Below are 26695 nucleotides of genomic sequence, written 5' to 3'. Positions count from 1 at the left end.
ACGTGTTGTCAATGCGTGTATGATCGGTAGTGGTCTTTAGGGCTTTACCTAGCATAATCCATCGAGTAGTGAGAGTCAGCTTGAGTATGACTCGAGTTTGAGCCGGTTTCCATCCATTCTCCATCGGAAAGTGACGGTACACGCTCGCTGCCCATGCTACTCACAGCGCTGTCGCTGGAAGCATCCATCCTCTCATCGGTAACACCGGACAAAGTCGTAACACCCGTTGCGGATGACGCACCTCCAGTAGTCGTTTGAACCCCTGGCAACGCCGCTGCTCCCGTTGGTCCCGAAGCATTGTTGCTACCGCTATCAAGCATACGCATCGCATACATGCCTGAAAACATCATTATTTTCAATACATATTATATATAGTAAATGTTCCATGGTAGTAGTAGACAAATCGTTTAAGAGCTAATTTCGTTACAACTACTGTACAATCATTCGTTGACTCGATCGAGAGCTGCTCATCTCCTCATCAATAATATTTTTTAATAGAATCGTAGAAGATACTTATTTTCATAGAAGAATGCAAAGTCGCAAAAGAGAAATTTCAAGGTTCGAAGATCGAACGATTTGATATACTCGCGTAATCAGCTTATTAATACTCGCCGTACCTAAAGTCCACTGATTATTCTATCAAGATAAGGTTAAAAAGCTGGAAGAATCGTGCGAATAAATGAGAAAATATTTTCTAATTTGGCGAGACTCTTGTCGTTCCGATCTAATCTTTTCCCTTACCTCGAGATATGCGAAAAGAGTCGATATATCGGAGCAGATCGATATAGCACTAGATTGAATAAGGGAAACCAAGTGTCTTGGATTCTCTAGTCGCCTAGTTTATTGGGAGTATACAAACACAATTATAATGAAAGGTGATGGTAACTCGTAGGAATGTAGGATGGCTAAGAGACGTTGAGTAAGAAAATGATTTCTGAGCAGAGCTCTGGGTCACATAAGAACAAAGCTCACTATGCAGTGATGCGCTGATACGGCATTCTCAGAATAAGCTAGTTATCCAGTTATCGCATAATCATACGTGACTGGTTTCGGTTTTCACTCATTCCGATAGAGCAAAACGTCAAAATAATATTATAATACCGACGGCAATTTTACTGTATTATGCGGTATTTAACATTTGCAAATAACAAATGTACTTAAGAAAAGTGAGGCTTGTTGATAAGCGCGAACAGTTGAATTTTCATGACTAAGCATGACTATGTACTTTTTCTGTATCAAGAAGATATTTTTATCCCAATTAACCGAGGACAGGATCCGTTGCTTCGTTACACCTGAATGAGCCTCAATATTCGCTTCTTTCTTATCGTAACTTTAGCCCTGATAATTATTATATTCTACTGTTTACCGATGCTCTCCGTGGGATGCACCCAATATATACATACATACGATGGATTTACATTTAGCCGCGAAAAGAATCACTCTGAACAAGGTTAAATTTGTTAATACCTGCGAGTGCAATTGCATAGTACGCACGGGGTCAATAGCACAGTGACTATATAGCGAGCGACATGCATCGTGCGTACAAAATGCATTTAGCAGGCTAATAAGTGCATTTGTGGCTAACAACGTCAGCGCGTGTCTTTCAGTATGCATTGATCGACAGTTCTTGAACACCATTCATGTTTTTCTTACTTCCCGGTCGTAACTTACTAGCGATAAACACTCGACACGATGGAAACGTGGATGCTTCGAGTGACTCTACACTTTGCACGACTCGTTCCTTTTATTTAATAAGCGTTCAAAGCCAGCAAACAGCCAGAGCTGGCCAATTATTGTTAAAGAATAATTAGAGAAAAATATTCATTCTCTTGGAAAAGCTCTGCAGGGTAATACTGACGAGCATACAGCAGTCTCGCGCGAACAGCTGTTCTCGGTAGATATTCTTACGTCGTATTTTCTTTCTTTATCTTGTTTGGAGAAAAAATACATACTCGGTCTATACACGATGACACCCATGGTCGCCATTCAAGCTTCGCGTTTCACGGCTTAAAACGTACGGGCCGATAAAAATTGATCAGTCAATGTTCACAGGACCCGTTTGTCGAGCGTCGAGCCGTTGATGGGGCACACTGTTCACTAGTGTAAAATAAAAATAATTCTACAGAGAATCCCGCAACGCTACCGAAATTGATCAAACGACGCCTCGTCCACGGATTTCACTGTTCCGGCGATTCTAGCGGATGCTATATGTCCAAGATCTTGGTGCTATAATAAATACTATAATGCGTGTAAGAGTGCATGTTCCGGAACAACGTGGTCGAACAATGTATCTCGGTATGTTGTAGCACTGACGCGTTTAGCGCCTCCAGTTTGCCAGATGCTCCTTTCTCTCTTTCACAATAACCTTCTTCTCCTTGGTACGCCGCAACAGGCACTACTACCTGCTGGAGCGTATTAATTATTATAGTTGCTTGGCAAAGTAGCTGGCGCACGTTTCTTCTTGCTAATAATTATTAAAGCCGACCAATTCCACCGAGCATGAATCACGCGGTGTGCATCGAGACTATTTTCGTCCACCTATTCTGCTTCGCACACTCTCTATAACAGTCGACGACATACATGTAGGTACACAAACACGCACTAATCTCACGCCACTGTCGCCACACGCCACTCGCCACTCGCCACTTCTCGTCTATTCTTCAGTTCTCCTTTGCCCTCTATAGAGATATTCTCTTGCCTTTCCCCCCTTTCTTCTATCACCCACCACCAGCAAATACTATGTGCTATACATATATACGAGTTAACGAAACTAGTAACTACATAATACTACAAGAGTCGATACGTCAGCCAAACAGGACGAGCGACCGCTAACTGAGCGAGCTCAGCACTGACGCGATTCGACGTGAATCATATCAATATTGTTGCGTTACGCTCTGCACGATAAAGAATTACGCCACCAAGAACCGAGAATATAGACTCGATCTCCGATCGGCCCGTATCAGCTCCCACCATTTCGCTAACCGCTGTTCAACGTGCTTTTACGCATATTCTCCCGACGCTTCTTTCCATCAACCAAAAATCCTGCATAATTTTTACGTTCACTCTTCGCCGATCCCGATGATCCAGCGTCTCCCAACTGTTCGCTTCTTCCCAGTTCGAACAGTGTCACGAGCGACAATTTTTTTCCTTTCGCCTTTTTTCCACTGAGACATTCAGTGAAAAAGAGCAAGAGCGAAGGAGAGTATGTAGTTGGTAAACAGAGCTGCTAATGCCAATTGCCAGTGAGGCGAGGCCAGCGCGCTAAACTGCCAACTCTACCGAGGAGATATCCATATCCACACGGTATCGCTGGTATCCACCACTCAGCACTCTGATTCTGAGTTCTGACTCGACTCGGCACGACCGCGGAGGCACGGAACGTCACCGCACGCTCCGAGAAGTCATGCACAGCTACAGGCTTTGCCAACTTTACTTTTCCCTTCGTTATTGAAGGCAAGACCAGTCGGTGCGTCGTATTCGTATATCAGTGGGAGTATCGCTCAAACGGATTATGCCAGTCGCGTGCTCTTTTTAAAATATTCTACGATAACCGTTCCAAACTTCTTTCGCAGATTAAAATTTCTGTAGCTTCGCCCCCCAACCACTATTCCATATATTTACAAACCGATAACGACAAATGTCTCGACAATCATGATTTGCTTATTAAAGTGTATTAGAGCTGAGTTAATAAGCAATATATTATCGCCTGTGATCGATGCAAATTGAAAAACTGTTATGCTAATGACCAGGCTCGTTAAAAAAAAATGTTGTCGTTTTATAAACAAAAAATATTTCCGTATATGCGTTATATTACTCTGTGGATATTTACTTGAATTTAATTAAATCGCGTGCAACGGAGAAGCGTAATATCGCGATTTCTACAAAAGAGAAATTCTTTTGGAGTATTTTAATTTGGCGTCTCTGCGAAAAGTGATCATTCCATATTTGTACCATGTACGTACAGCGATTATAGTAGGACCAAGTTCTTCGAGAACTCGAGGCCGCATGACTAAGCGTCTACAAGAGGGATACGATATCTGTTCGTAAACCATACCGAATGGTATAATAAAGTACACACTGATCGTATAACTATCGCCAATTTTTATCCTTCATTTATGTTTATTCAGTCCGCTTGGTTGTGAGAAAAATAGTTTTATTCTTGCTGCGATATCAAGCGCTTCAACAGGATTGCCACTGTGACGATATAGATGAGCATAATACCTTTATACATTTCTTTATTGCAAGTTAATTTTTAATAACTCATCCTTATATTTTATATTGGAATATGCGGATTACAGTTTTATTAAAGAATTTCATGCCAAAGATAAAGCAATTGCATGACGTAGATAAGACTTTGGAAGGCGATTGACGGTACATACATAGTTGTTGTAGGTGGCACAAACAAGCAGTGCACTTGCCGCTTCATCGAGATCGTGAACCAGAATGCACGCAACTTAAAGATAATATTGCGACAGTTGCTCTATATATACAGTACTACAGCGTAGTAGATAATTCCATTTGAGGCTAAAGTTGATGAGAAACGCTCAAAGATCACTCCTGTTCAAAGATAACCAACTCTTACTTAATATCTGTGAGATATTTCTAAACAAATTTAAACACTGTAAAAATATTCTTATCAATCATTTCACTTGGTATAGTTTTTCCTTATTTTCCATACTACCTAAGAAACAATACCTAACAATATTATTATGATGAAGCAAATAATTCGAGCGCTATATTCATTCAGCATTTTTATATTGAAAAAAAAAGGTTGTTTTATGATAGATAGACTGATAAATAATGTAAAAATAAAAACTGATATTACTGGTCCTAAAGAATCATTTATCACAAGTATATTTAATGGTAATTGCTAAATAATGTTATACGCGTGTGTCAGCATTTCCTATATTTATAAGGAATCTTTAACGTCTTTCATAATGCAATTGACGTTTATACACCACTTTTAGTAGCAGAAATTACACTATAGCGAAACAAATATACTATATAGAAAAATAATCATGCTGAACGAACATCAGTAAATATTCAACAAATGTATTAAAACGACCCATGGCTATAGTAACACAATTGTAATAAGTTTATTTATATGTTTAATCTGTAAACATATATTTATATACGGTGTCTTACTTAATTCGCCCTAGAGCATAGACGTAAAAACGCATTTATCTTCGCAAATGTAAGAGATATCAGTTTTATTCATAAGACCTTTCTGAGAGTACTTTCTATTTAGAATCGGAAAGGTAATATGCACAAAAAATTGATATCTCTTATAGTTACGAAGATAAATGAAGTGTTACGCCCACCCTACGAGGAGAATTAATTTGACACACCCTGTATACAAAGTATCCAGTTAACTCGTATCAAACAGATAAAATCATGTAGAATGCATTAATTTAGAAATAGCATTTTTAAACAATTTTTTTATTTGGCCATTGTCTAAAAAATTATTTCATGTTGGATTAAAAATTCTTGAATTGTCGAAACTTCCTATCGGTAAATCTATCCGATGAACTTCTACTGATAAAGCATTGCTTGGGCAATCCGGGAACTATATAATAAGAAGTTTTGAAGTAAGAAATGTTCAATACTAAATAACTTTTTAATTAAGGGCTACACAAAAGAATTATATAAGAGTTTTATTCTTAAACTCATTCACTCTGCTTAGATTTATCTGCTTCGCATGAGTTAACTGGACACCTTGTTTAAACATAACCTGACCATCAGCAATTTTATAACTGAAGATTAAGTTCCGGTCAAGGTTATAGCGTTGGGTAGCACTCACAGTGTATATCCAGATTGTATTTCGTTAAACACATTCTCCTGTGGGTTAGTATTACTTTGGATGAGTCAGTCGTATTAATAAAGAAAGGGTTACATCCTAAGACTTGCATACAATGTATTATAATTGAATTAATCTATTACGCAATACCGGACAGGTCTGTAGAAAAATCTAAAGTCTAAGTATATTTGCTAATTAATGTAATGATTAAAATACGGAAATTGTTTGGCCCTAGAAAAAAAAATATCAAGTTAGTTTTATGAATTGTACAGTTAATTGAAAGAATAAAATTTTCATGTTCCGAGGAGCATTAAAATCAACAGCAGCGAATGTACAGGACTATCTTATTATAAGCGCTGCGAACGACAAAGCGTAATCCGAGTGATATGGATGTATATCATTTCATTTACTTACAGACTGTCCCAGCAAGACGTACATGATGATCATGACGTGATAGACTTATTTTATTCAAACTATACAGCAAATTGATGAAAACTTATTTGAAATAAATAAAATGAACTCATATTTTAGTAAAGTTGCTGTTTCGTTATGTGCGAAATGTATTTAAGACGTTTATTGTAAAATAATTTGCTAAATCTTACATCCCCAGCAGTTCGCATATAACGGACATGACATGATGAATTTATTTTATTCAAACATTACAGCAAATTAATGAAAACTTATTTGAAACAAATAAATTGAACTCATATTTGAGTAAAGTTGCTGTTTCTTTATGAGCAAAATGTATTTAATATACATGATTGTAAATTACTTTGCTAAATTTTGCATAAATTTTGCTGCTTCGACAATCATCAATTTGACACAGAATGTTGGTGCTTAATGTGTAGCAAATCTGATGAAAAACATAATTACGATATTTGCATGATTTTGTTGAATCAACCTATTTACCACTTATTGCATCAAATAAGTATTACTCTTAAAGTAGAGACAATATTAATACAAGGCATATCTAAAATATGTTGTAAATCTAATATGTAAAAATGTAATCTCTTTATAACAAGTTTATTTTTCTTCATCTTGAGTCAATATTGTTGTATAAAATACATGTAAATAAAACATGATATTATGAAACAAATATTTGCTTTAAACGTGATTATAGATCATGATGTAAATTTCAATACCAAAAGTTATATTATAAAATTCTACTAAATATTACTTCAATTTTGTAAGTTTTCTATATTTTCAAAAGTAGATGAAAATTTTACAAAAACTTAATTTAAAAAACTGCAACTGTCATGCGTAATAACTCAGAAAAATTATTACTCTGATGAGTTACAATTTCTTCAACTTGTTTAGTCTCGCTTTGGTGTTCATCGGTCGATGAAGTGAAAAGTGATAAGTTCTATTCGTACTAGTGAGCAGTTTTATTAGGGAACCCTAGGAATATAAGCAATCGGTAAGTATTTTCTTTTTGTAATACATATATATTTATTATTTCAATAGTAGTATTTTGTAGGAAAAATTATTCAATTTTTATCAATATGATGCGCAATCGTAGCAAAAAATCCTTTATTATTATTTCCACAGATGCTGCCAAAAAGATTAAAACACTTGATAAATTTAATAGGGATGTATTCAAGTCAAATTTCCAAGAAGCATTGAGATCATATAAACAAATAGCGAGGAATGCAAGAGGTACTAATAAAAAAGGGCAAAAACGGAAGCGTGCAGACGAGGAAAAGGAACTGTTTCCTGATGAAAACGATTCTGCCCATACTTTAAGCGATTAAAAAAATAATTAATATTTTATAATATTTTAACATACTTTATTTTTGTAATATTATTTTATAGTATTTAAATAAATTTTAAGTAAATTTGTCGTAAAATTAAGTTGTAAATTTCATAGCAATTTACCTATAACACATGTAGAGTTAGGTTGCAGTAAATTGTACGAACATTTTGCTACACGAAATGTAGCAAGTTTATATCAAATTTATCTACACTTTAATACACAAAATATAGTAAAATTTACTTCAAATTTGTCTACATTTTACTACAAGAAATGTAGTAAAATTTACTTCATATTTATCTAAATTTTGCTACACAAAATTTATGGAACGTTTGCAAGATTTTGTGGACATTGCGTTTGTTGATATTATGATGCAAATTTGCTGTAAACGATGCGAAATTTATTTTTCTCATTGATATTCCCAATTATGAGTAAATGTTTCGATTATTATTTTCAGTATTTTTAACTTCAAACTTTGCGCCCACCTGTACACTCATAAGGATAGCAACTTTACTACAAATAATTATTTGAATTGCTGTAAACCTTATATAAATATGAAGTAAACCTGTCTGGCTGGGGTATATATGGTAGGTACGACTTTCCGGTTTTATTAATTAGTGTGTTTTTTGCTTCGTTGCGTAACAGGAGCATCTGAGTTAGAGTATCGAGACTTATATGAAAAACCAAAAAGTATGTAATACAGTGTCATAAAACTACGCTTCACTGCTTTGCGTAACCTTTATTATTATTCGTCTTGTTTGCAATATGTGCATTATAACGTTTTCCAAGAAACAAACGAAGCAAACAGGTACGCTAAAATATGAGATAGAAGAAAAAATCTATATTTGCCCAATAGTATCTGTGCAGCTCTGACATTTACCGCCAAAACGCACTTTGGATCCTACAACAACGAGACTATGGAATTGCCTCTGACGTGTAACTATTTGAATTATGCAAACAATTTCTTAACTCTTTCGATTGTAACGAAAGCTTGGAAAGACGCCTCGACTCGTACGGGGTGAATCAAATTCGTTCTATCATATACAAACACGACTACTACTCAACGAAATCCTTTGCTAGAGGAAGGGAATGAGTCACTATCGAGATTGTGTCGATTGTGACACGAATGTAGAAATTCAATTGGCACGAATGTAATATGTATACGGTATAAGTATAAGCTGTGCATAGATGCCCACTTTTTCATACGAGCAATATCCCTGTACTTTACATGAATCGTCATCCTAAAGCAATAACAGTCATCGTTGCAATCCTCGTTTCTTCTCAATTACTCATCTCTCGTTGATGAAACAAATTTCATGGTAAACCTAGTAATTATCCTTATTTTGTCGTACTAAACAGAAACATAAATAAATATGCCTTTTTCCCGCTAATATAACCATTCATAATGACAAATTGACATCGTTTTTCTAGCATAAAACCGTAATTACTCATATTCTTCAGATATTTAAACAATTTAGGTGAAAACTGAATGAAAATCTAGAAAACTGAGCATCTACGTTGGAAACAAAATATAGAAATTTAACCATCTTGGGAATGACACTTCATGTTCTTAGTTTGTAAGTGTTTCAGGTCAAACACTTGAAACCTTACTGTAGTATACATGAGGGAAATATCCGAAAGTTCTTACGCGATTCTAAACAAACCCAAAAGAAACACAAATCTGTTTAATATACATTAAAATACAAACGGAAACGAAAACACAATACGATGCATATTGAATGATTAACGACATTCAAAATAAATATTTATATACATCTGATAAGATGTAAATTAACAGGTAGATAATGAATATTAATATAAATTTATTTATAATATTAAGAAAAAATATTTCTATCAGCAGCAATATAGAGAATTGTGGGGCTTCGATTGTTATTGAATACCTTACTCGAGATCTTACCGTTAAGACGATTAAAAACGATAGAAATGTAGGATATCCCATTGCGCACGGCAAACATCACTTGACACTTACTTCTTAGATTACGCTAGTTCGTATAAATTTGTATATCTGAGAAAGCTAGCTTTTTAGTTTTATCAATAACTGAATACCGACGAAAGATAACGCATACTGCAAAGGCCCATGAATTTTGCTTGCCTATGTAAAATATCAGAGACAAGTAACCGAGCATTTACGAGAAAATAAACCAGCCAATACTAATAAAACAAAAAATATCTCGAAATCTATTCAAAGAAAATTTTAAAGCTATTTACGACTTTGGAATGATTTATGAATAAACACTGCTAAACTGCACGAGAAAAAGTTACCCAGCACTTGAGTTTGTTTTGGCTACGATAATATGGTGAGGCATTTTGAATGAGAAAAAAAAGACCATTTGAGGAGCACAAATAACGCTTTCAAGGACCTGTTATAAAACGTGTCGGTAGTTTAGGCTTCGTAACCGCGTGAAAACAAGCTCACTGCAATGGAAGTGAAGAAAATCGTCGATTCACTACGTTAAGCATTGAATATTCAAATAGTCTACTCGCCGGTATTACACCGGTATTATTTTCCACGCTTAATTGAGTCAATCAACGCTTGCGCACGACCACATAAGATCATTGCACTAGTTTCTACAGAAAGTGTATTTCGTGTACTTGTCCACAGCGAGCACACACTTGTACGTAATACGATATGGTATTATATTTCTTGGAACATCTCACAAGAAAAATGTATAAGATACAAGAGCGTTCCCTTTTCTCGCAATCCTGAAGCTCTGCTCTATTTTACATTCACTTTAAATCTAATATTCAGTTTTAGTTTTACTGCCGTTTAAAATTTTATATGGTTAAAAATATGTTTATATTCTTGCGAGAATAAACTGCGAATTTTTATAAAGTTATTATAAATAGTTAATAATATTCATAACGTGTGTTTAAATTAACAGAAATATCTAAGAATTTATTCTGTTTAAACGGGCGCATGGTATATGTGCAGTATATATTAAATCGAGCAAATGGTCACTACAATTATTAATAACTACTATTAACATCGTTGTATTTTGAATAATTTAATTAAATGTTTAATATTGTTATCAACTTTGTAATTTTCGAAATATTATTTATTATATGATAGAGATACACGCGACAATAGGGGTAGATTGAATATAAAAACCGAGAGAAAGAGAGAAAGAGCTATTGTTGAAAAAAATATACACTGAAGCAGGCTTTCTGGATTCGCTGAATTCTCTTTGTTTATTAGTTTAGAAGTTGAGATGGCTCTAGAGTAGCAGAGCTCATGCGCAGCCGGCAACACGCAGGATTCGTCTACCCCCTCCCGTAAAAGCTCTTGCAAAGCACGTAAGCTGATTCGTTAGCTGGTCCTTTTCGTACGAGAAGCCGGCAAGGGATATAAGACGCAATTCGGAATTGTTCAATTGAGCATTGCAGCCCCACAGGAATCGATTTTATCTTCTTGTTTAACAAAGAAAAAGTGGTGATAGATTGAAGTCTACCTGTTTTCTTATCCAGTTTCATTCAATATTATCTATAAGCGTAGGTAAGTAGTGCAATGTTCTTTTCTTATTAACATATAACTCGATCATTTGTGGCTTCATATTTATTTGCCCTTGAGCACGATCATTGTTTATCGCTTGCACGTGGAATTTATCTTTTTAGTTATAAATTAGTTAATAAAAATGGTATTTATCAGTGTTTATAAAATGATTGAGTAAAAATTGGCAAGTAACATTTGTATGTCTTATTTTTGTCAAAGAAAACATGAAATAGTGAGGGTAAATAATTTCACTAATTACATCAGTAGGGGGCCAAACAACAAGAAATAATTGCTAGACAGAATAATACTGATTATCGATTCAGAATGCTCTGGATGGTAATAATGCTTAGCAAATTGTACGATACAAATTCAACTATACTGAGATAAACTGATTATTATGTAAAGTATAATAATATACCAATGTATATCATAATATTTCATCAAGAATTTGTTTTAACCAGCTTATTTTATCGATGCAGAGACAGTTTTTTAATTTTGGCACCTTATTATAGTACAAGTTGTTCCTAAATTTTATGAGATATTGTATGATTATTTGTAAATAACTGTCGATAAGTAAAAGTTTTTAAAGATGAGAATTTTAAACATTTTTAGACAAAATGGCTGATGAGTGGGACGTAGATTTTTCTCAACCTCCAAAAAACACATCATCTGTAAGTATAATTTATTATAATTATTTGATAGAAGAATTTAATTTCTAATACAGAATTAACTAAGTCTTGCAAATATTTGTAGTTTGAGGATGATGGATACAGCTATGGTAAAGGTCGAGGATTTAAACCTTACAGTAATAATAACGATGAATGGAATGAAGGAGGAGCAAGTGGATTCAGTGGTAGAAATAATAGTAGCAGTGGTGTTGGCAGTTATCGTACTGATGAAAGTGGAAACAGAGATTGGGAAGAATCTGGTTCAGGAGAAGGTTACAACAGAGGGAACAATTATAACCGAGATTCCGACTCTGGTGAAAATAGAAGAGGTAGAGGAGGTGGTCGTGGGAGAGGGACTGGTAGAGGCAGGGGTGGTAGGGGTGGTTTCTCAGACAGGAATTCGGACAGAAATAATGGTTTTGATGGTGGCCAGAGGAACTATGAGGATGATGATAATGACAGGCGTGGTGGAAATAACTATGATAATGATTTTGAAGGTTCAAGCAATTTTGGCTCAAGAGGTGGTCGTGGAGGTGGAAGAGGCGGCGGTAGGGGAGGTAGAAGTAGAAACGAGGATGGTAGAAACGAGGACGATAATAATAATATGGATGAAAAACCAGAAAGACCACCTTTATATATTCCCCCAGAAGATCCTACAGATGAAGCAAGTTTATTTGGCTACAGTGTTGACGCTGGAATAAATTTTGATAAATATGATCAGATTGAAGTAAATGTATCAGGAGAAAATGCACCACAGCATGTTAATACTTTTGAAGGGGCTGGACTTCGTAAGTCCTTAATAGACAACATCAAAAAATCTGGATATACCAAACCCACGCCTGTTCAGAAATATGCAATTCCTATAATTATGTCTGGGAGAGATCTTATGGCCTGTGCGCAAACTGGCTCTGGGAAAACTGCTGCCTTTGTACTGCCTATTTTACACAGTTTATTGAATGAGCCACAAGATTTAGTAGTAACAGATCACTCAGAGCCACAAGTAGTCATTATGTCTCCTACTAGAGAATTAGCAATACAAATTGGCCAACAAGTGGCTAAATTTGCTAATGGTACTATAATCAAATATACAGTGGCTTATGGTGGTACAGGAGTTATTCATCAAGGAGGGAAGGTTTCGGCAGGAGTACATGTATTGGTTGCCACTCCAGGAAGATTAATAGACTTTCTGGACAGAGGTAGACTGACATTTAGCTCTGTCCGGTTCTTTGTCCTCGACGAAGCTGACCGCATGTTAGATATGGGATTTTTACCAAGTATTGAAAAAATAGCTGATCATGAGTCTATGGTAGCTTGCGGAGAAAGACAAACCCTAATGTTCTCAGCTACTTTCCCTGATGAAGTACAGCATCTAGCTAAGCGATTTTTGAGTAATTATCTCTTCTTAGCAGTAGGTATTGTGGGTGGAGCTTGCTCTGATGTCGAGCAAAACTTTTATGAAGTCACACAACATAAAAAAAGAGAGATGCTTACTGAAATTTTGACAAAAGAAAGTGATAATGGTCTACAGCGTACACTTGTATTTGTTGAAATGAAGAGGACAGCAGATTTCATTGCTGCTTATTTATCACAGAAGAGTTTACCCACAACCAGTATACATGGAGATCGACAACAAAGACAAAGAGAAGAAGCTCTTAGAGACTTCAAAAATGGTACCATGCAAATTTTAGTTGCAACAGCGGTTGCTGCACGTGGCTTAGACATAAAAGGAGTTTCACATGTAATCAATTATGACATGCCAAAATCCATTGATGAATATGTACACAGAATTGGGAGAACTGGACGAGTAGGAAATCGAGGAAAAGCAACCAGCTTCTTTGATTCTGAAAATGATGGAGCTTTAGCTCCGGATCTAGTAAAGATTCTAAAGCAAGCTGGACAGCCTGTACCAGATTGGTTGGAAGCTGGAGGTGGTAGCAGATCGTATGCTCCTGGCAGATCAAGCAGATTTGGTGCTAAAGATGTTAGAAGTGTAAGTAAATGTTTAATTACTTATTACTTTTGTAATAAAAAGTTGATTTGTAATATGAAATATTTTTTGTTGGATAGTTTGACAATGACGATGCTGGAGAGGAGCAGTATTCTCAATCTGCATACGATAATGCAGCCAATGAGCCAGAAGAGGAGTGGTAGTTTTCTGAGACTTAGTCTTTATTAACTAAGTATAAGAGTCATTAATAATTAGGATATTATCTGTATTCATATTTCTTGAATACTATGAGGCAATAATTCTAAGTACTTCAATCATCTATAACAGATGTTACATTTTTTTTAATGTATGTTAACTATTTTCCTTTGTATACAGTTTATTTTAAATAGTTAGCAATCCAAACCTGTATTTTTATGTTAAGGCTCATTACTTAATACAGTCTTATCAGTTGTATAGAAGTGACTGATGCTTCCGAAATGTAATATTAGCTTAATATCACAAGGACTGACTGTTTGTGTTCAAATATTATTACGTATAGATTTGTGATCTAAATCAGTATTACTGAAAACTGATTGGTTACCTTAAGTTCAACGATTGTTTGTACAGTATGAGAATATATTTTATAAAGTAGTATATTACTAAAAATATTCAAAATACATTCGTTTTCATTAATCGTTGTGTTATAACAATTTTATACGTTTCATTTTACAATAAAATGACAAAACCGAGTACGGCATTGTGAACATATACTTACCCTCATTCATAGCCATGTCCATTAAGTGTAAATCTTCGTCATTCAACAATGACGAAAGAAATCCATCAGTTGTTTGATTGATAGAATCCGACGTCTGTGTATGATAGTACATCATGTCACTGGGTTCTGATTTGTATGCTGCATTACTTTCTGCTCCCATAGGTTCATTGCTGTTTGTTAGGTTCATCGATGTAGCAACAGCTGATCCCAAATTTGACGATCCACCTGCATCAGTGAGCAGTTTAGTTCAGACAAAGAAATATTTGTACTAAGAGGTATACACGTGCTGGAGCAATGCAAAAAATATAGCTCATACTATAACACATAGCATCCGTAAATATAAACGTAAGTAGAAGCTTCGAGTAACGCCAAACAGTCGCTCGATTCTACAAATTTTCTTTTTAAGTAAATGTACTAATCTCTTTATTTAATTGAGACAGATACGGTATAGTTTTTTGTTTTTGTATAATTTGGTAGTATCGATAACAATGTGTATTATTTTAAATGACATTTTCTTTTAGACAAAAGCTGGAAAAAATAATTGCTCTCTTTGCATCACTTTGCTACGTATGCGTGTGTAATCTGGTCGATGAACTACTTTAGCAAATCAAACGCCGACTAATACTCACCCACATTGTGATATGGTCCCGTGGAATTAAGGTCTCCGACAGGAGGTGCCAAAGTAGCATTGTGAAGCAGAACATTACGCTGTGTTTCGTAATGAGTGTGACTTATACCATGTCCTGGATATCCAGGATGTGCGGGATGCGTAAAATGGTCTGGTGTCCCAGGCAGTGTAATTATGGATGCTATGTCTGGCCATCGCTGTTCCATGCTCATTGCACGCATAAGTGGCGTGCGACCCTAAAATTGGACAATAATTAGATCTCGAACGAAATTTACTTCAATCTAATAAGTAACATTGGGATAAGGAGTAAACGTTAGGTTTGATTTACAACAAAGATTATAACAGTGCAATGCATATGAAAGGTAAGAAATTATTGATAGTTAATCATGTTGAGATGGGTTTAGAGCGATAACGCTTGTCACATATCAAGCAGGTTGATACGTAAATTCCAGAGAAGAAGAAACCCCGCTGGCTACGTAGGTGTTGGTTACGCAGAGGATGGTAAAGCACAGAATATTAATAACCTACGTGGGACATGTCACGCCGTGTCCTGTCTCCATTCCCAAATCGTGTCAATCAAAAAAGTTACATGGGTCAATGAATCCTGACGTTAAAAAAATAAAACTGATTGTTTTGTTTTAACGATTCTTCTCGGACAATCTGGGGATATCTGGTGCAGTGGAATTAAACATTGTTGGTAAATGGTTCAATTGGCTATGATCCTACGGTATACACATATACATCCATATATATATATTGAAAAATACAAAAAAGAAAGAAGGGTAGGATAAGTGCTATACGGTATACCAGTAGTATCTCAGGAGCGAGACCTACGGATGCTTAATGCACGTAGCAGTGTCGCTAATGCACGGACGCGCAAGAAGAAGATGAATAGGGAAGCTGCTGTGTGGTTGTGGCAGGACACAGTGGATTGTTGTCGGGTGCATCAATCAGTCGAGCCGGTGCAATCTGTCGAGCGCGCGACGCCTTTAAGGCGATTCTCGCTTGTCAGCGCATCTGTCGACTGTAGACCGCGAAATGTAGGACGAGAGACGTTTGTTCCGCGGCGATTTGTCGCACCGCTACGTTTCTAATGGATTACTGCTTCCTCCTCCTCCTCCCCCCTCCCTCTGCCCCTCGCCTTCTCTCATCATCCACTATCTTCGCCCTGATCCCATCCAAATGCATATAAATATCCATCTGCTCTTAATTCGTTTCAATTTTAAGTCCTGATGTTGCGGTTGTACTACTTTATTCAATCCATCGATCCCCAATCTCATTCTTCGCTCCCAATGTAATTTTATTTTCGTTTGTAAATGTTGTGCTGAGATTCCGATGATAATTAAATCGATAGATCTACATTTTCACGTTGACGAGAGACAAGCCGGATCCTTGGAACGCGTCCAAATGGTGCAACGAACGTGGCGCGTATTCCTTGGAGCTACCGGAGGGTGCTTATGATTTATGCACCAACGTAATATCTACGCATGTATGCATGAATATCCGTGTCCGTGCTATCCATTATACGTGCAGACGTATGTACACGCGCGTACCTTTTCACGAAGGCGGAAGATCTTTCACCTCACACATAGCGGAGCCGCTGCGCGAAGTCACGTGAATCTGCGAAGCTGCAAGGAAAGATATCTCCGTCTCTCGGCAGATGTTTGAAGGCAACTGTCGAGGACCTGCCCGATCTCCTTACGAGCACGAGCTCTCTTTTTTTTTATCCTCGCCTTTCTCCGAGCATGGTAAAAATATTCATTATATAGAACACTCATTATTGTCCTTTTTTATTCAACGTATCAATTTTTCATATCCCCCCCCCCCCTCTCTTCCATTGTACATATTTATAATGAATAGCCCGATATAAATTAATACATTGTTGAAGGCGCGGAGATTTTATAGGAATGTCAGGCAACGACCGATCGCTTAGCACCTGCCAGATCGTTCGGATTGAAACTGTTATTTCTTTCTTTCTCGATCACCTCCCTCACCTTTCACCTTGTCACTAGACTTGTTTTTCTACGTGACCGCTGCCAAGGCCTTTTTAACCCGCGAAAGTTGTGAATGAAAATATTGACGGAGGGTGCATTCACTGTTAAAAGTCTCGACTTGGCAAACAGAGATTGTTGTACCCCCTATTGTCGTCGTACGTTTGAACATTTTCCCACGAATCAATTTCGTGCCCGCGCAATTTTACTGTTGTTTGGTCGGATCTCATCTTTGCTAAATCGCGAAGGATCCGCTTTTGACGCAAAAGCTACTACGAAAGATACAAATGGCAGCAATGAGAGATTTGTGAATGTACTCGACCGACATAAATTTGATAAATTTCTGACAGTATTATTTCGAGTGTATAGCCTCAATGACTACAAGCGCCAACAGAAGCAGCGTACAACGCACATCCTAGATAGTCCATATCGAAGTGCATTATGCATTTCACAGTGCATAAGTCCAACAGCTGCTTGGAATCTTGACGAACGGAACGGGCTCCGGCTTGATGTCCCGTCGTGTTTCTTGGTTCTCGTAGAAAATTACTCGGCAAGGATAACGCGTGTAAGGCACTGCAACGCTAAAAACGTTCCAGCTCGTAAAAAACTATTCCAATGAAAACTTGCTTTTGTCGATTGATCAATCCGCTGGCAAAAACCAATAATAAAAACCATCTGAGAAATGCATTTTCCTACCACTTTGTGCTGATAATATCGACGATAAAAGCTTATGGTAGGAATAGGTCTCATCAAACATCTTGTATTCCAATAATGCTTACGAAAATTATAATCATTAGAGGCAATACGCGTTTCTGCCTAATGGCTAGTAATACTAATTGTGATTCATCGAGATGGTCATCGTATTGATGCATGTTGGCACAGTTTACTTGGTACCGTTGAGATGAACAAGTACGTAGTTGCAACACAAATATGTTCTAATACGGTCTCTCTTCAGCTCTTTCGCTTCTCTCTATTCTTACCTTACTCTTACTTCCCTCTGTGTTATTTCTTCCACCCCCCCCCCCCTCCCTCCTAGTCTACACGGTAGTCTTTTCGTCTATTCCACATATACCTATATAGCTTCTATAACGTACACCAAGTTTCTCTTATTAATTTCATCTTTACATTCTCAGAGTACGGTGATCCATAGTTTGCTTTGGTCTATTCGCCTCCGGGATCGCTTCATCTCACGATTACTATCTTCCTGCGCTCCTTTATCCTTAGATACAGCTCTCTCCTTTCCTGTGTCCTCTCGAATCGTAACTGGATGTTGTGTGTAAATATTGTGGGAAGTCCAAGGATACCTCAAGGACCCTTCTCCAACGCTCGAGGTTCTAAGCAAATATCCAAGTACCACGGCAAATATCACGCTACTGTGTAAGGTATGGCAAATTCACGGGTAAAGGTGTATACATGTGCATGTAACATGGTGCATGCGTGTAGGTGCGCGACAAGTATACGGCGGCTATGAAGGAAGTCCGTCAATCACGGCCAAAGGTCACTCGGTAGTTTTCTATCTCCCCGCCAGAAGTAATAAGCAGCACGTTCATCTCTGCATCGTTACGAAATAATGAAAAGAGCGAATCCGACGTGGATCATCGATCGAGCCTCGTTAATCGGTCACAATCACAGCCTGAATAATCGACACCAATTTTACATCAGTGAGGGAACACTTATGCCTATAATGAACGATTCATCAACAAAATTTAACGGCCATTTATCGTCATCCGCCTTACAAAAATAGCCTTTTCGAATTATCACCAACCAACGGATGAATTTTGCAGAAAGACTGGACCGTGTAAACCCTGAAGGGCCCGTGTGTTTAGGATACGCGCAGAGGAACCCACCTCTCTAGCTATCCTCGTAACGTTACTATTTATCGTTGGCTAATTGTTTCCCTCGCTCGAAACTTTCGGCAGCAAAGTACGATTTTGTGTTATCGCAGAAATGCATAATTTACGAAGGTGAAACAATGTTGGCAATTACAAGCAGCGCCGCGATGCATCGAGGAAGAAGCGTTCTTAACGCTCTTGAGCGATGAGCGATTCGTCAAACTTTTTTCCCCTCTCTTTCGAGAGGAATAAAAACATTGTGTCTGCAGTGCAAATGCCGATACTTTTAGCGATCACCGCAACTGTATACTTGCGTGCAATATGCTAATCTGGAAAAATGTGCATATGGGCGGAGATATTAACCGTTTACTAATAAAAACCTTTGAACAAAAACTTGCTATAATTGTTGTGTCTTTATTTGTTTATTCTTTACTGTTAATTACACGCAATAGAAGAATTACAGCATGCAAAACTTTGACGAGAAAAGTTATGTAAAATGTAAAGATGCGTGCTATGCCTAAGTGCAAATTGAAATAACAACGATCCTGTAAATAAATACTTTGTAAAGTGGGTCATGATCGTTAGTTTGATTATAGTATATAAGTATTGTGTCTATCGAGAACTCGTAAGTAAATCTTGTGTAAATCGTGGTAAAATTATAAATAAATAAAATAACCATTGGATGAGTGTGATAAACATTAACTATATTTATAAAACATGGAATACATAACATTGAAATTTAGAGACTGCCGGAAATTGAGATTTATCTTTCGAGATTAGTGCGTACGCAGTGACAAATTGGATTTGGACGAAACGAGTGCTAGGATCGTAGGGTCAGCTGGTTAAAGATAATCCCTGGTCGAAAGGTCAGTAAGGTCTGGCCACTTAATTACATCTTAAGAATTTGGGTGCAGGCCTCCTCCTGTCAAAACTTTAAATATTTGAAGCTTTAAACCTTCGAACGACCAAGATCGAAGGATTTCAGTTATAGCGGAACAAGGAAAATCTGTCACTTTACCAGGTCTTCTTGGACGGTGGACTAAAAAAAATACGAATTGTGCGTTCGCGTACGCCTGTAACACGATAAGTCAGAAAAAGTAAAAACTGTTGCTCGTTTGAATTGAAAAATAATTTTTATACAATACTTAAACATTTATCGCAATAATTGTTCGACCGCGCCAGTGAGTCTTCAAGGATACCTTTAATACGACGAACCTTCAAATCAATGTATTCATTTGACTTGACATGAACGAAAGATAAGATAATATTTTCTTCGATGCTCGTTAGCAAAGTAAAATTCTTACCGCTAAAAAAAGTTTTACGATATAGAGGAGAAAAAAGTAAGAGAATTTAGGCACAGTAATGTGGACTTTGACGAAGAACAAAAAACATATGCGCACGCAGGATTGACGGAAGATTGCACGGAGGTTATTTGCGTGTATCCGCGAAGGTACAATATGTTTCTCGTCGGGCCCTCGTCCGGGCTGCGCGATTTTTTTTCTTGAATCGAGCGCACGAGGAAGAGCTAGCCCCAGCACCGCCACAGGGAGAGGCATTAGTGAATTCAAGGCTCCTCCGGAAAGAGATGGTAGCGAATCGCACGTAGCAAGTCAGGAGGAATTGTCTTTCGCGGAGGAAAAAATCAGACGATACGTAAGAGGCGCACAGCGCACGACGACGAGACGTTATAATACGGCGTATTACGAGTGTCTTTATCTCGGCACAGTGTAACACATAGCAATTACAGGTGACTGAGGTCAGTGTTAATACGACAGTCGCGTGAGAGAAGAGTTCCAAAAATGATATGGTTTGTGACCAACGGCGTTGTTTCTTCTTGCGTAACCCTTTTACACAATACGCACGACATATCCTTCGCATAGGCAAAGGTCCCGCAGTCCTGGCATATACGAATATATTAATTTAGTGCGCTCATTACGTGTTGAGAGGCTCGCGGGATCCGTATAAAGAAGTATTAACTGCCAGTGGTTGGCATAATAACTGCTTTGGACTGAAACAACCCGCAGAAGACAAGGTCACCAGACCGTGTACTTGTACAATTATATCAAATGCGTACTTCAGCAAGCTCTTTAACAAAAACACCTTTCCGCCAATTTATCCCTATCGCCATATATACATATTGTATTTGGGACATTCCATTGCAAGTTTTAGTATATAGTTTTACGTACAAGTTCTCTTGCAATTTCAATTCTTATCGGTTACGCTCTACGTGTATATATTTTTAAAAACTTGGAGAATTTCTTCCTCCTCCATATGTATACTGTACATTTAGAGCTGTATAAGATATACCTGCAAGAGTCCTTCGTCCAGGATCAAGCTCCAACATTCTGGAGCGCTTGAGTATTGTTGCTCGATTGGCTGGCAATGAGATTTAAGTAGGATTTGCTGCACGTCGTTCATCTGTTCCTTTTGTCGTCGATGGGATATCTGGCCATAAGTGATTGCACCAGAAATCAAAGCTGATCGAGCGACCACACCGGTGTGACCTTGACAGCTGACCGTTACATTCGATCAGCGGTCCCTCCGGAGTGTTTTGAGCGTAAGAAACACTGACCGATTGTCAAGAGGATCATAGCTCGAGGAACGGCTCGACTGGGACGCACTCTCAAAATCATTTACATCGCGCAACACAGTTCCGATAATAAACGCGCTTACCAAGATTAATGTTCGTCTAATGTCAAGATCGACGGGGTCAAATCACCTGCGCGCGCGCGCGCGCGTGTCTTCTTCTCGGACCGGTCGAGAGATGGATCACTTTTATCCAGTCTTTATCCTGCAGTTTGTGTGACACACGGATTCCTCCAAGCTTTGTTCGTAGGATGTTATATATATATATATATACAGGATGGCGAATAGACGAACTTCTTTATCGGCTTCTTCGTCGATTCATCGATACAGGGAGCCTCGAGGGATGACGAGAGGTCGTCCGCGGAATGTGGATGAAAAACGCACGTATAGGTTTTGAGTAACTCGCGTTCACTTGTAACCGCGTGCCGGCCACTAGTGTCAGTGATGACCGCGTTGTCGCGGACGGCCGGAGGATCGCGATTGTTGGAGTCGGTGCAAAGTTGGTAGGGATTTGCGGCACCAGCTCATTGGTCGGTTCTATTCAGGTGTGCTGTTCCACGTGCGTACGAGTCGTCCTGCCTGCACACACGCATATTGCATCACGTTGTCTTCTCTCTCTCTCTCTCTCTCTCTCTCTATTTCTCTTTTTTTTCCCTCGGGGAACCGCGTCTATCCGCGGCTAGGTCATTGTCACGATCGTCCCTACTTGCAGCAACACGCGCGATTTCCTCGCAAGATTCATCTCGCGTCTCTTCCTTGATTGTCCCTGCAGCCTCCATCAAAAGACCTGCTGTCGTCAATTTAGCCAATGTTTATTCTATCGGTGCTCTCGCGCCTTTGTCGCATTTCGCAATATGCGATGAATTTTCAACACTCGCATTGATATAGGTATATATATGTATATGGAATAACTTCGAAAAACCTAAGAGGCTGTTGATAGATGCGAGGTCGTTAATGACAGTCCGCTGTTAATTAATTCACTCGAAAGGAACGCGTATTGTGCGTGTGACGTAACGAAATCTGGTTCAGGAGCGATGCAGCAAATATATTACTTGTATCGAACGATTGGACTTGGTATATTTGTATACATATATATATATATATATATATAGAGTATCTGCTACACGAATGTACTATTATGTACATGTGTGTAGATTTAAACGTGCCGTTTAATGAATGGTAATTACAATCAACGGACGTTAGCAAAAATGTATTACATAAGTGTGCGACAGTAACAGCAGCCAAACAGCAGGTAGCAAACTGCTTCTAAACAGTGGCGGATAGCAGCAGCCTGTAATTTCTTTGCATAGTTAGGCTGGCGCATCTCTCTCGTAAGACTTTGCTGTACTGCTGTGCATTTGCCTGGCCGAATACAATAATAAATCTGAAGGCTTGCGGTAGACGTTGAAGAAACAAAATAATTCCCTCAATAAATCCAAGTTCTGATCGATAAGTCAATATAGTATATACATATATGTATATGTACAGCTTGAGCGAGGATTTAGAAAATGAAGAAACGAAACGTGGACGAAAAGGAAGAAGTCTCCAGAGGGGTGGTAGAGCAGAGTTGTTTTGGCGTTGTGGAGAAATTACAGATTACGTCCTTTGGGCTCGTTACGCGAGAACCTGGTTACGACGGATAATTACCGGTTACAAAGAAGGGCAAACGCAAGTGGTCCGTATTGCACTTCTCGCTGCCGACGCTGTAAATAACGCGTGTCTCGTTTATGATCTATAAATGTCGCTGTAACTATCTTGCACCGTCCGTCGCTACTCACTCGGAACTTTTATCTTCGACTTTCGGTCTCTCCTTCCTACTTCATATATCACACAGCATCACCCATCCATCTTGCTCCTGAACTTATCATTAAAGAAATATAACGACAAATGAATATAAATAAATCAAATTATTGTGCGCCTCGCAAAAATCCTTCTGCGTAACCAGTGCAGCTGCGTATACATATATACAGATGTCACTTGTTGTTATTTTAAGCTCGTTGGGAGTAAGGATCCGATGATTTTGCAGTGACTTTAAAATAATTTTAAGCAGTGTATATAGCGTACCTGGAATGAGCGATGGTGGGCGTGGGGATGGTGAAACTGCGGTGTGTGGATCATATCGCCAGTCTCCGGATCCTCGCTCTTGGGTGACTTGTCGACCTCGGTGTCACTCGTCCCGTTCACGGAAGCTTCGTCCTTTTCACTGGCGGACTCCTCGCTCCCTTCCTCTCCCTTTTTCTTCTTCTTCACTTCGGGCTTTGATTCCTAACGAGCAATCTTTCTCGGTCAGTCTCCGAAATTACCTTACGCAAACTGATTACGCAAAGATTTTTAATTGAAATGCTTAAAATTCGATTTTCGACGATGAACGCTAGTAAGTGGAGTTGGATAATAATTTCTGGTTGCATCACAAAATTCTGTTAATTGAGAGAGAGAGAGAGAGACTAAAGAAATTTACCTCTGGCTGAGCCTCATCGAGGCCCACAAGCTGGAGCGCCTCTTCGAGATTGAATCCGTCGGGAAAACCAAGCGAATCGTTGCTGAGGAGCCCCTCTACAGCAGGACCTCCTAATAGATTATCATCGAGCAGCTCGAAATTAAAGTCATTTTCGAGACCAAGGGGATCTTCGGTTAATTCGTCCAATGGATGATTGTTCAAGCTCAAGGACGACTCGCACAGCAATTGGTCCTCGCCTTCGATCACGTCACTGCTCTTCTTCTGATCACCAGAGTTCAGGATGTATTCACCTATAAATTGCACACCGATATGTTCACTTTTTCAGCAATTTTTTCAACCACTCTTTTGCGCCAGTGCCTCATATAATTTCCTCATTTCAATGCTATCATATTATACGATTCGTAATAAGTACACACTTCTATTTATATAAACCTTATCGGTAATATAGTATTTTACAATTGCTCCCTTATTTGCTATATCGATAATTGTAACGCAATTGTTGCCCCTCGCGAGTCTTACGGTAATATACAGTCTTCTATAATTTACACGTGCGTTTCGTGAATCATTTTTCAAAAGTACGAGGAAAAAACCGTCCGTTGCTCTATTTCACGCACAACATATGCGTTCATCTTCCGACGAGTCCAAGTATTGAAAATATATTTCTTTCGTTAGATCCATTCAAAGAGTTTACACCTTGCTAATATGTCGCTCGAATCAAAGTAATCCAATCTTTATATAGATATGTGTTGTAACGCTTCACTGAGAGATCGGCACTGATCACTGAGTTTATTAAAGCTACGATGATCAATGGTCTATTCACTGGTTTTAAGAATTTTCTTTATCAAACTGAAGCACCATTGTGTGTGTGTAAACTGCGCGTAGTACTACAGGGGAAGAGATGTTTAAACTCTCGGAGTGTTACGTCGATCGATATCACTGACTGCGCAAAAATTATTGTAGAGTACAATAAACGTGACGCGGGGGAAAAAGGGAATGTTTATGGAATGATGAAACTAAGTCAGATTAACTATGACTCGGCTGAAACGTTGAGTCTTGACGCGCGTTTCTCGAGGACTGGCCAGACGCGACGGACAGGTAAAATTTGAGGGAGGGAGGGAGGAGAGCGAGGAAAAGACGTAACTAATTGAGGGACAAAGGGGTGTTGTTGAAGATCCACCTGCTGGTTCCAACAACCCCCGAATGTTACCGCCCCACGGCCAATCGCACGCCCTCGTCTCTTCCCTACTTCATCCCTACGCACGCTTCTCCAAAATGACCTGGAATATAGCTGGAATGCGCGAGTAAGTCTCAACGTCACCGATCCCAACCTCTCATCCTTCCTCAAAACTAACATACAATATTCGCTTGTAAAACTTCAAGTACACGCATCAACCATATATATATATATATATATAATCATAATTTTTCTAATGATGATTTTCGGCCCTTATTCCTAAGACTACAAAGATCCCTCGTTCGAATCCTCGATTATACGATGTATACGTTTGTTTCGAGTGAATTTGTCTTGATAAAAATTTGACGGGTCGACTCGCGTCCAGACAGAAGAGAGATCGAGGATCCATGTTCGAAAATTCTTATGAGACGAAAGCTTTTTTTCTGTCCGACTCTGACCTCAGTCGGCTGATGTTATTAGAGATAATAATCTCATAAAATAATAATTCTTTGGGTGCTAGAGGCGTCGTCTCCGTTGCCGTCGCCACCTTCAAACTCGACAGGTCGAGCTTAAGCCGAGGGCGAGGGAGATGCGGGATGCAGAAAGAGCGAGGGAGAGATTCCGTTCTTCGGCTGACTATTCGACAGCATAAGGCCTCTTCCGAAGGAAGATCGCACCTTTTGGATGCCTATTACATTAACGAGTGGTAGCGGCCATTGTCTGGCCCAAATGCGTGCCCGACCGCACTATAATGGCCGACAGATAATTTGAGGGAACCCCGAGAACCCTCCCCCTCCCACTCCAATCGTCCTGAAAGCCACCACTCCTATACGCAACCTCTAAAAAATACATGTATACACTCAGCCACCACTACCAATATCTCTATATCAATGCGTCGAAAGACAAGTATATAACAAGCACTGTCTCGTTAAAATTTATCAAACGATATTATTATCAGGAATCCACGAGCCGTGTACATTGAAATGTCCCACGTCCAGTGTGTCCAGCGACAATTCTCTCGGTTTGAAAGGAAACTTCGCATCGCGCGTACTCGAAACGCTCTGATCCCTTATTCCTACAGTTAGGATCAGGGTAATCGATGAATAGATTTTGAATGCATCAGCAAAGCTCTTTGGATTTTTCCAGGTAAAGGCAAAGGCAGAGTAGCGAAAATCGCCGTATCACTGCTTCTATCCGATGACGGATTTTCAGTTTCTTTCCGACTTCACGGCCTCTTTGAACTCGCGCGACCGGCCAACCGCTCGGTCTTTTCCGAGACTGCGGGAATGTCGACAGATCATTTCTCATATTTCGCGCGAACACGCGCGCGCGCGCGTTCGTTCGCTCGCTCGCTTAACGACCGTTTTCATCTCCCCTTCATTCTCATCCTCATCCTCGTCCTCGCCCTTGTCCTCGCCGTCGGATAATAATTCCTGCATTACTCGACAAAAATTTTTGGCCCACTGACTGTTGCACCGCTCGAAGCAACAAAACAGCAGCTATGGAGCCCCATTTTCTATTCTACGCACGCAGAATCCTCAAACTAGAATGCCCTGGCACGATTGTCATAGAGGGAGGCTAGCTCTTGACAAATCTAT

General features: G+C 38.7%; 2 protein-coding genes across 8 annotated transcripts in view; one reads left to right on the top strand and one right to left on the bottom strand.

Annotated features, from left to right (window-relative positions):
- The window catches only part of cnc (cap-n-collar), a 72194-nt gene that overhangs the window by 2260 nt on the left and 43239 nt on the right, over positions 1-26695 (bottom strand). For 6 of the 7 annotated variants that reach the window (XM_066742417.1, XM_066742418.1, XM_066742422.1 and 3 more), the window contains 5 exons: positions 23924-24213; positions 23530-23730; positions 15058-15292; positions 14429-14653; positions 49-337 (listed from right to left, as the gene is read on the bottom strand). In XM_066742417.1, coding sequence (XP_066598514.1) covers positions 49-337; positions 14429-14653; positions 15058-15292; positions 23530-23730; positions 23924-24213 — 1240 coding nt within the window. The remainder of the gene's footprint in view (positions 1-48; positions 338-14428; positions 14654-15057; positions 15293-23529; positions 23731-23923; positions 24214-26695) is intronic. The other variant, XM_066742419.1, reaches the window with a different exon arrangement.
- On the top strand, positions 10798-14402 carry LOC136782764 (ATP-dependent RNA helicase vasa). The gene is made up of 4 exons (XM_066742428.1): positions 10798-11061; positions 11671-11729; positions 11812-13716; positions 13794-14402. Exons 2-4 carry the CDS (start codon positions 11676-11678, stop codon positions 13875-13877), a joined length of 2043 nt encoding a protein of 680 aa, XP_066598525.1. The 5' UTR covers positions 10798-11061; positions 11671-11675; the 3' UTR covers positions 13878-14402.

The sequence above is a fragment of the Prorops nasuta genome, unplaced genomic scaffold (assembly GCF_024137725.1).
Source record: "Prorops nasuta isolate Cenicafe-Biocafe unplaced genomic scaffold, Cenicafe_Pnas_1.2 PNAS00030, whole genome shotgun sequence".
NCBI lineage: Eukaryota > Metazoa > Arthropoda > Insecta > Hymenoptera > Bethylidae > Prorops > Prorops nasuta.
This window is presented reverse-complemented; position numbering and strand designations above follow the sequence as displayed.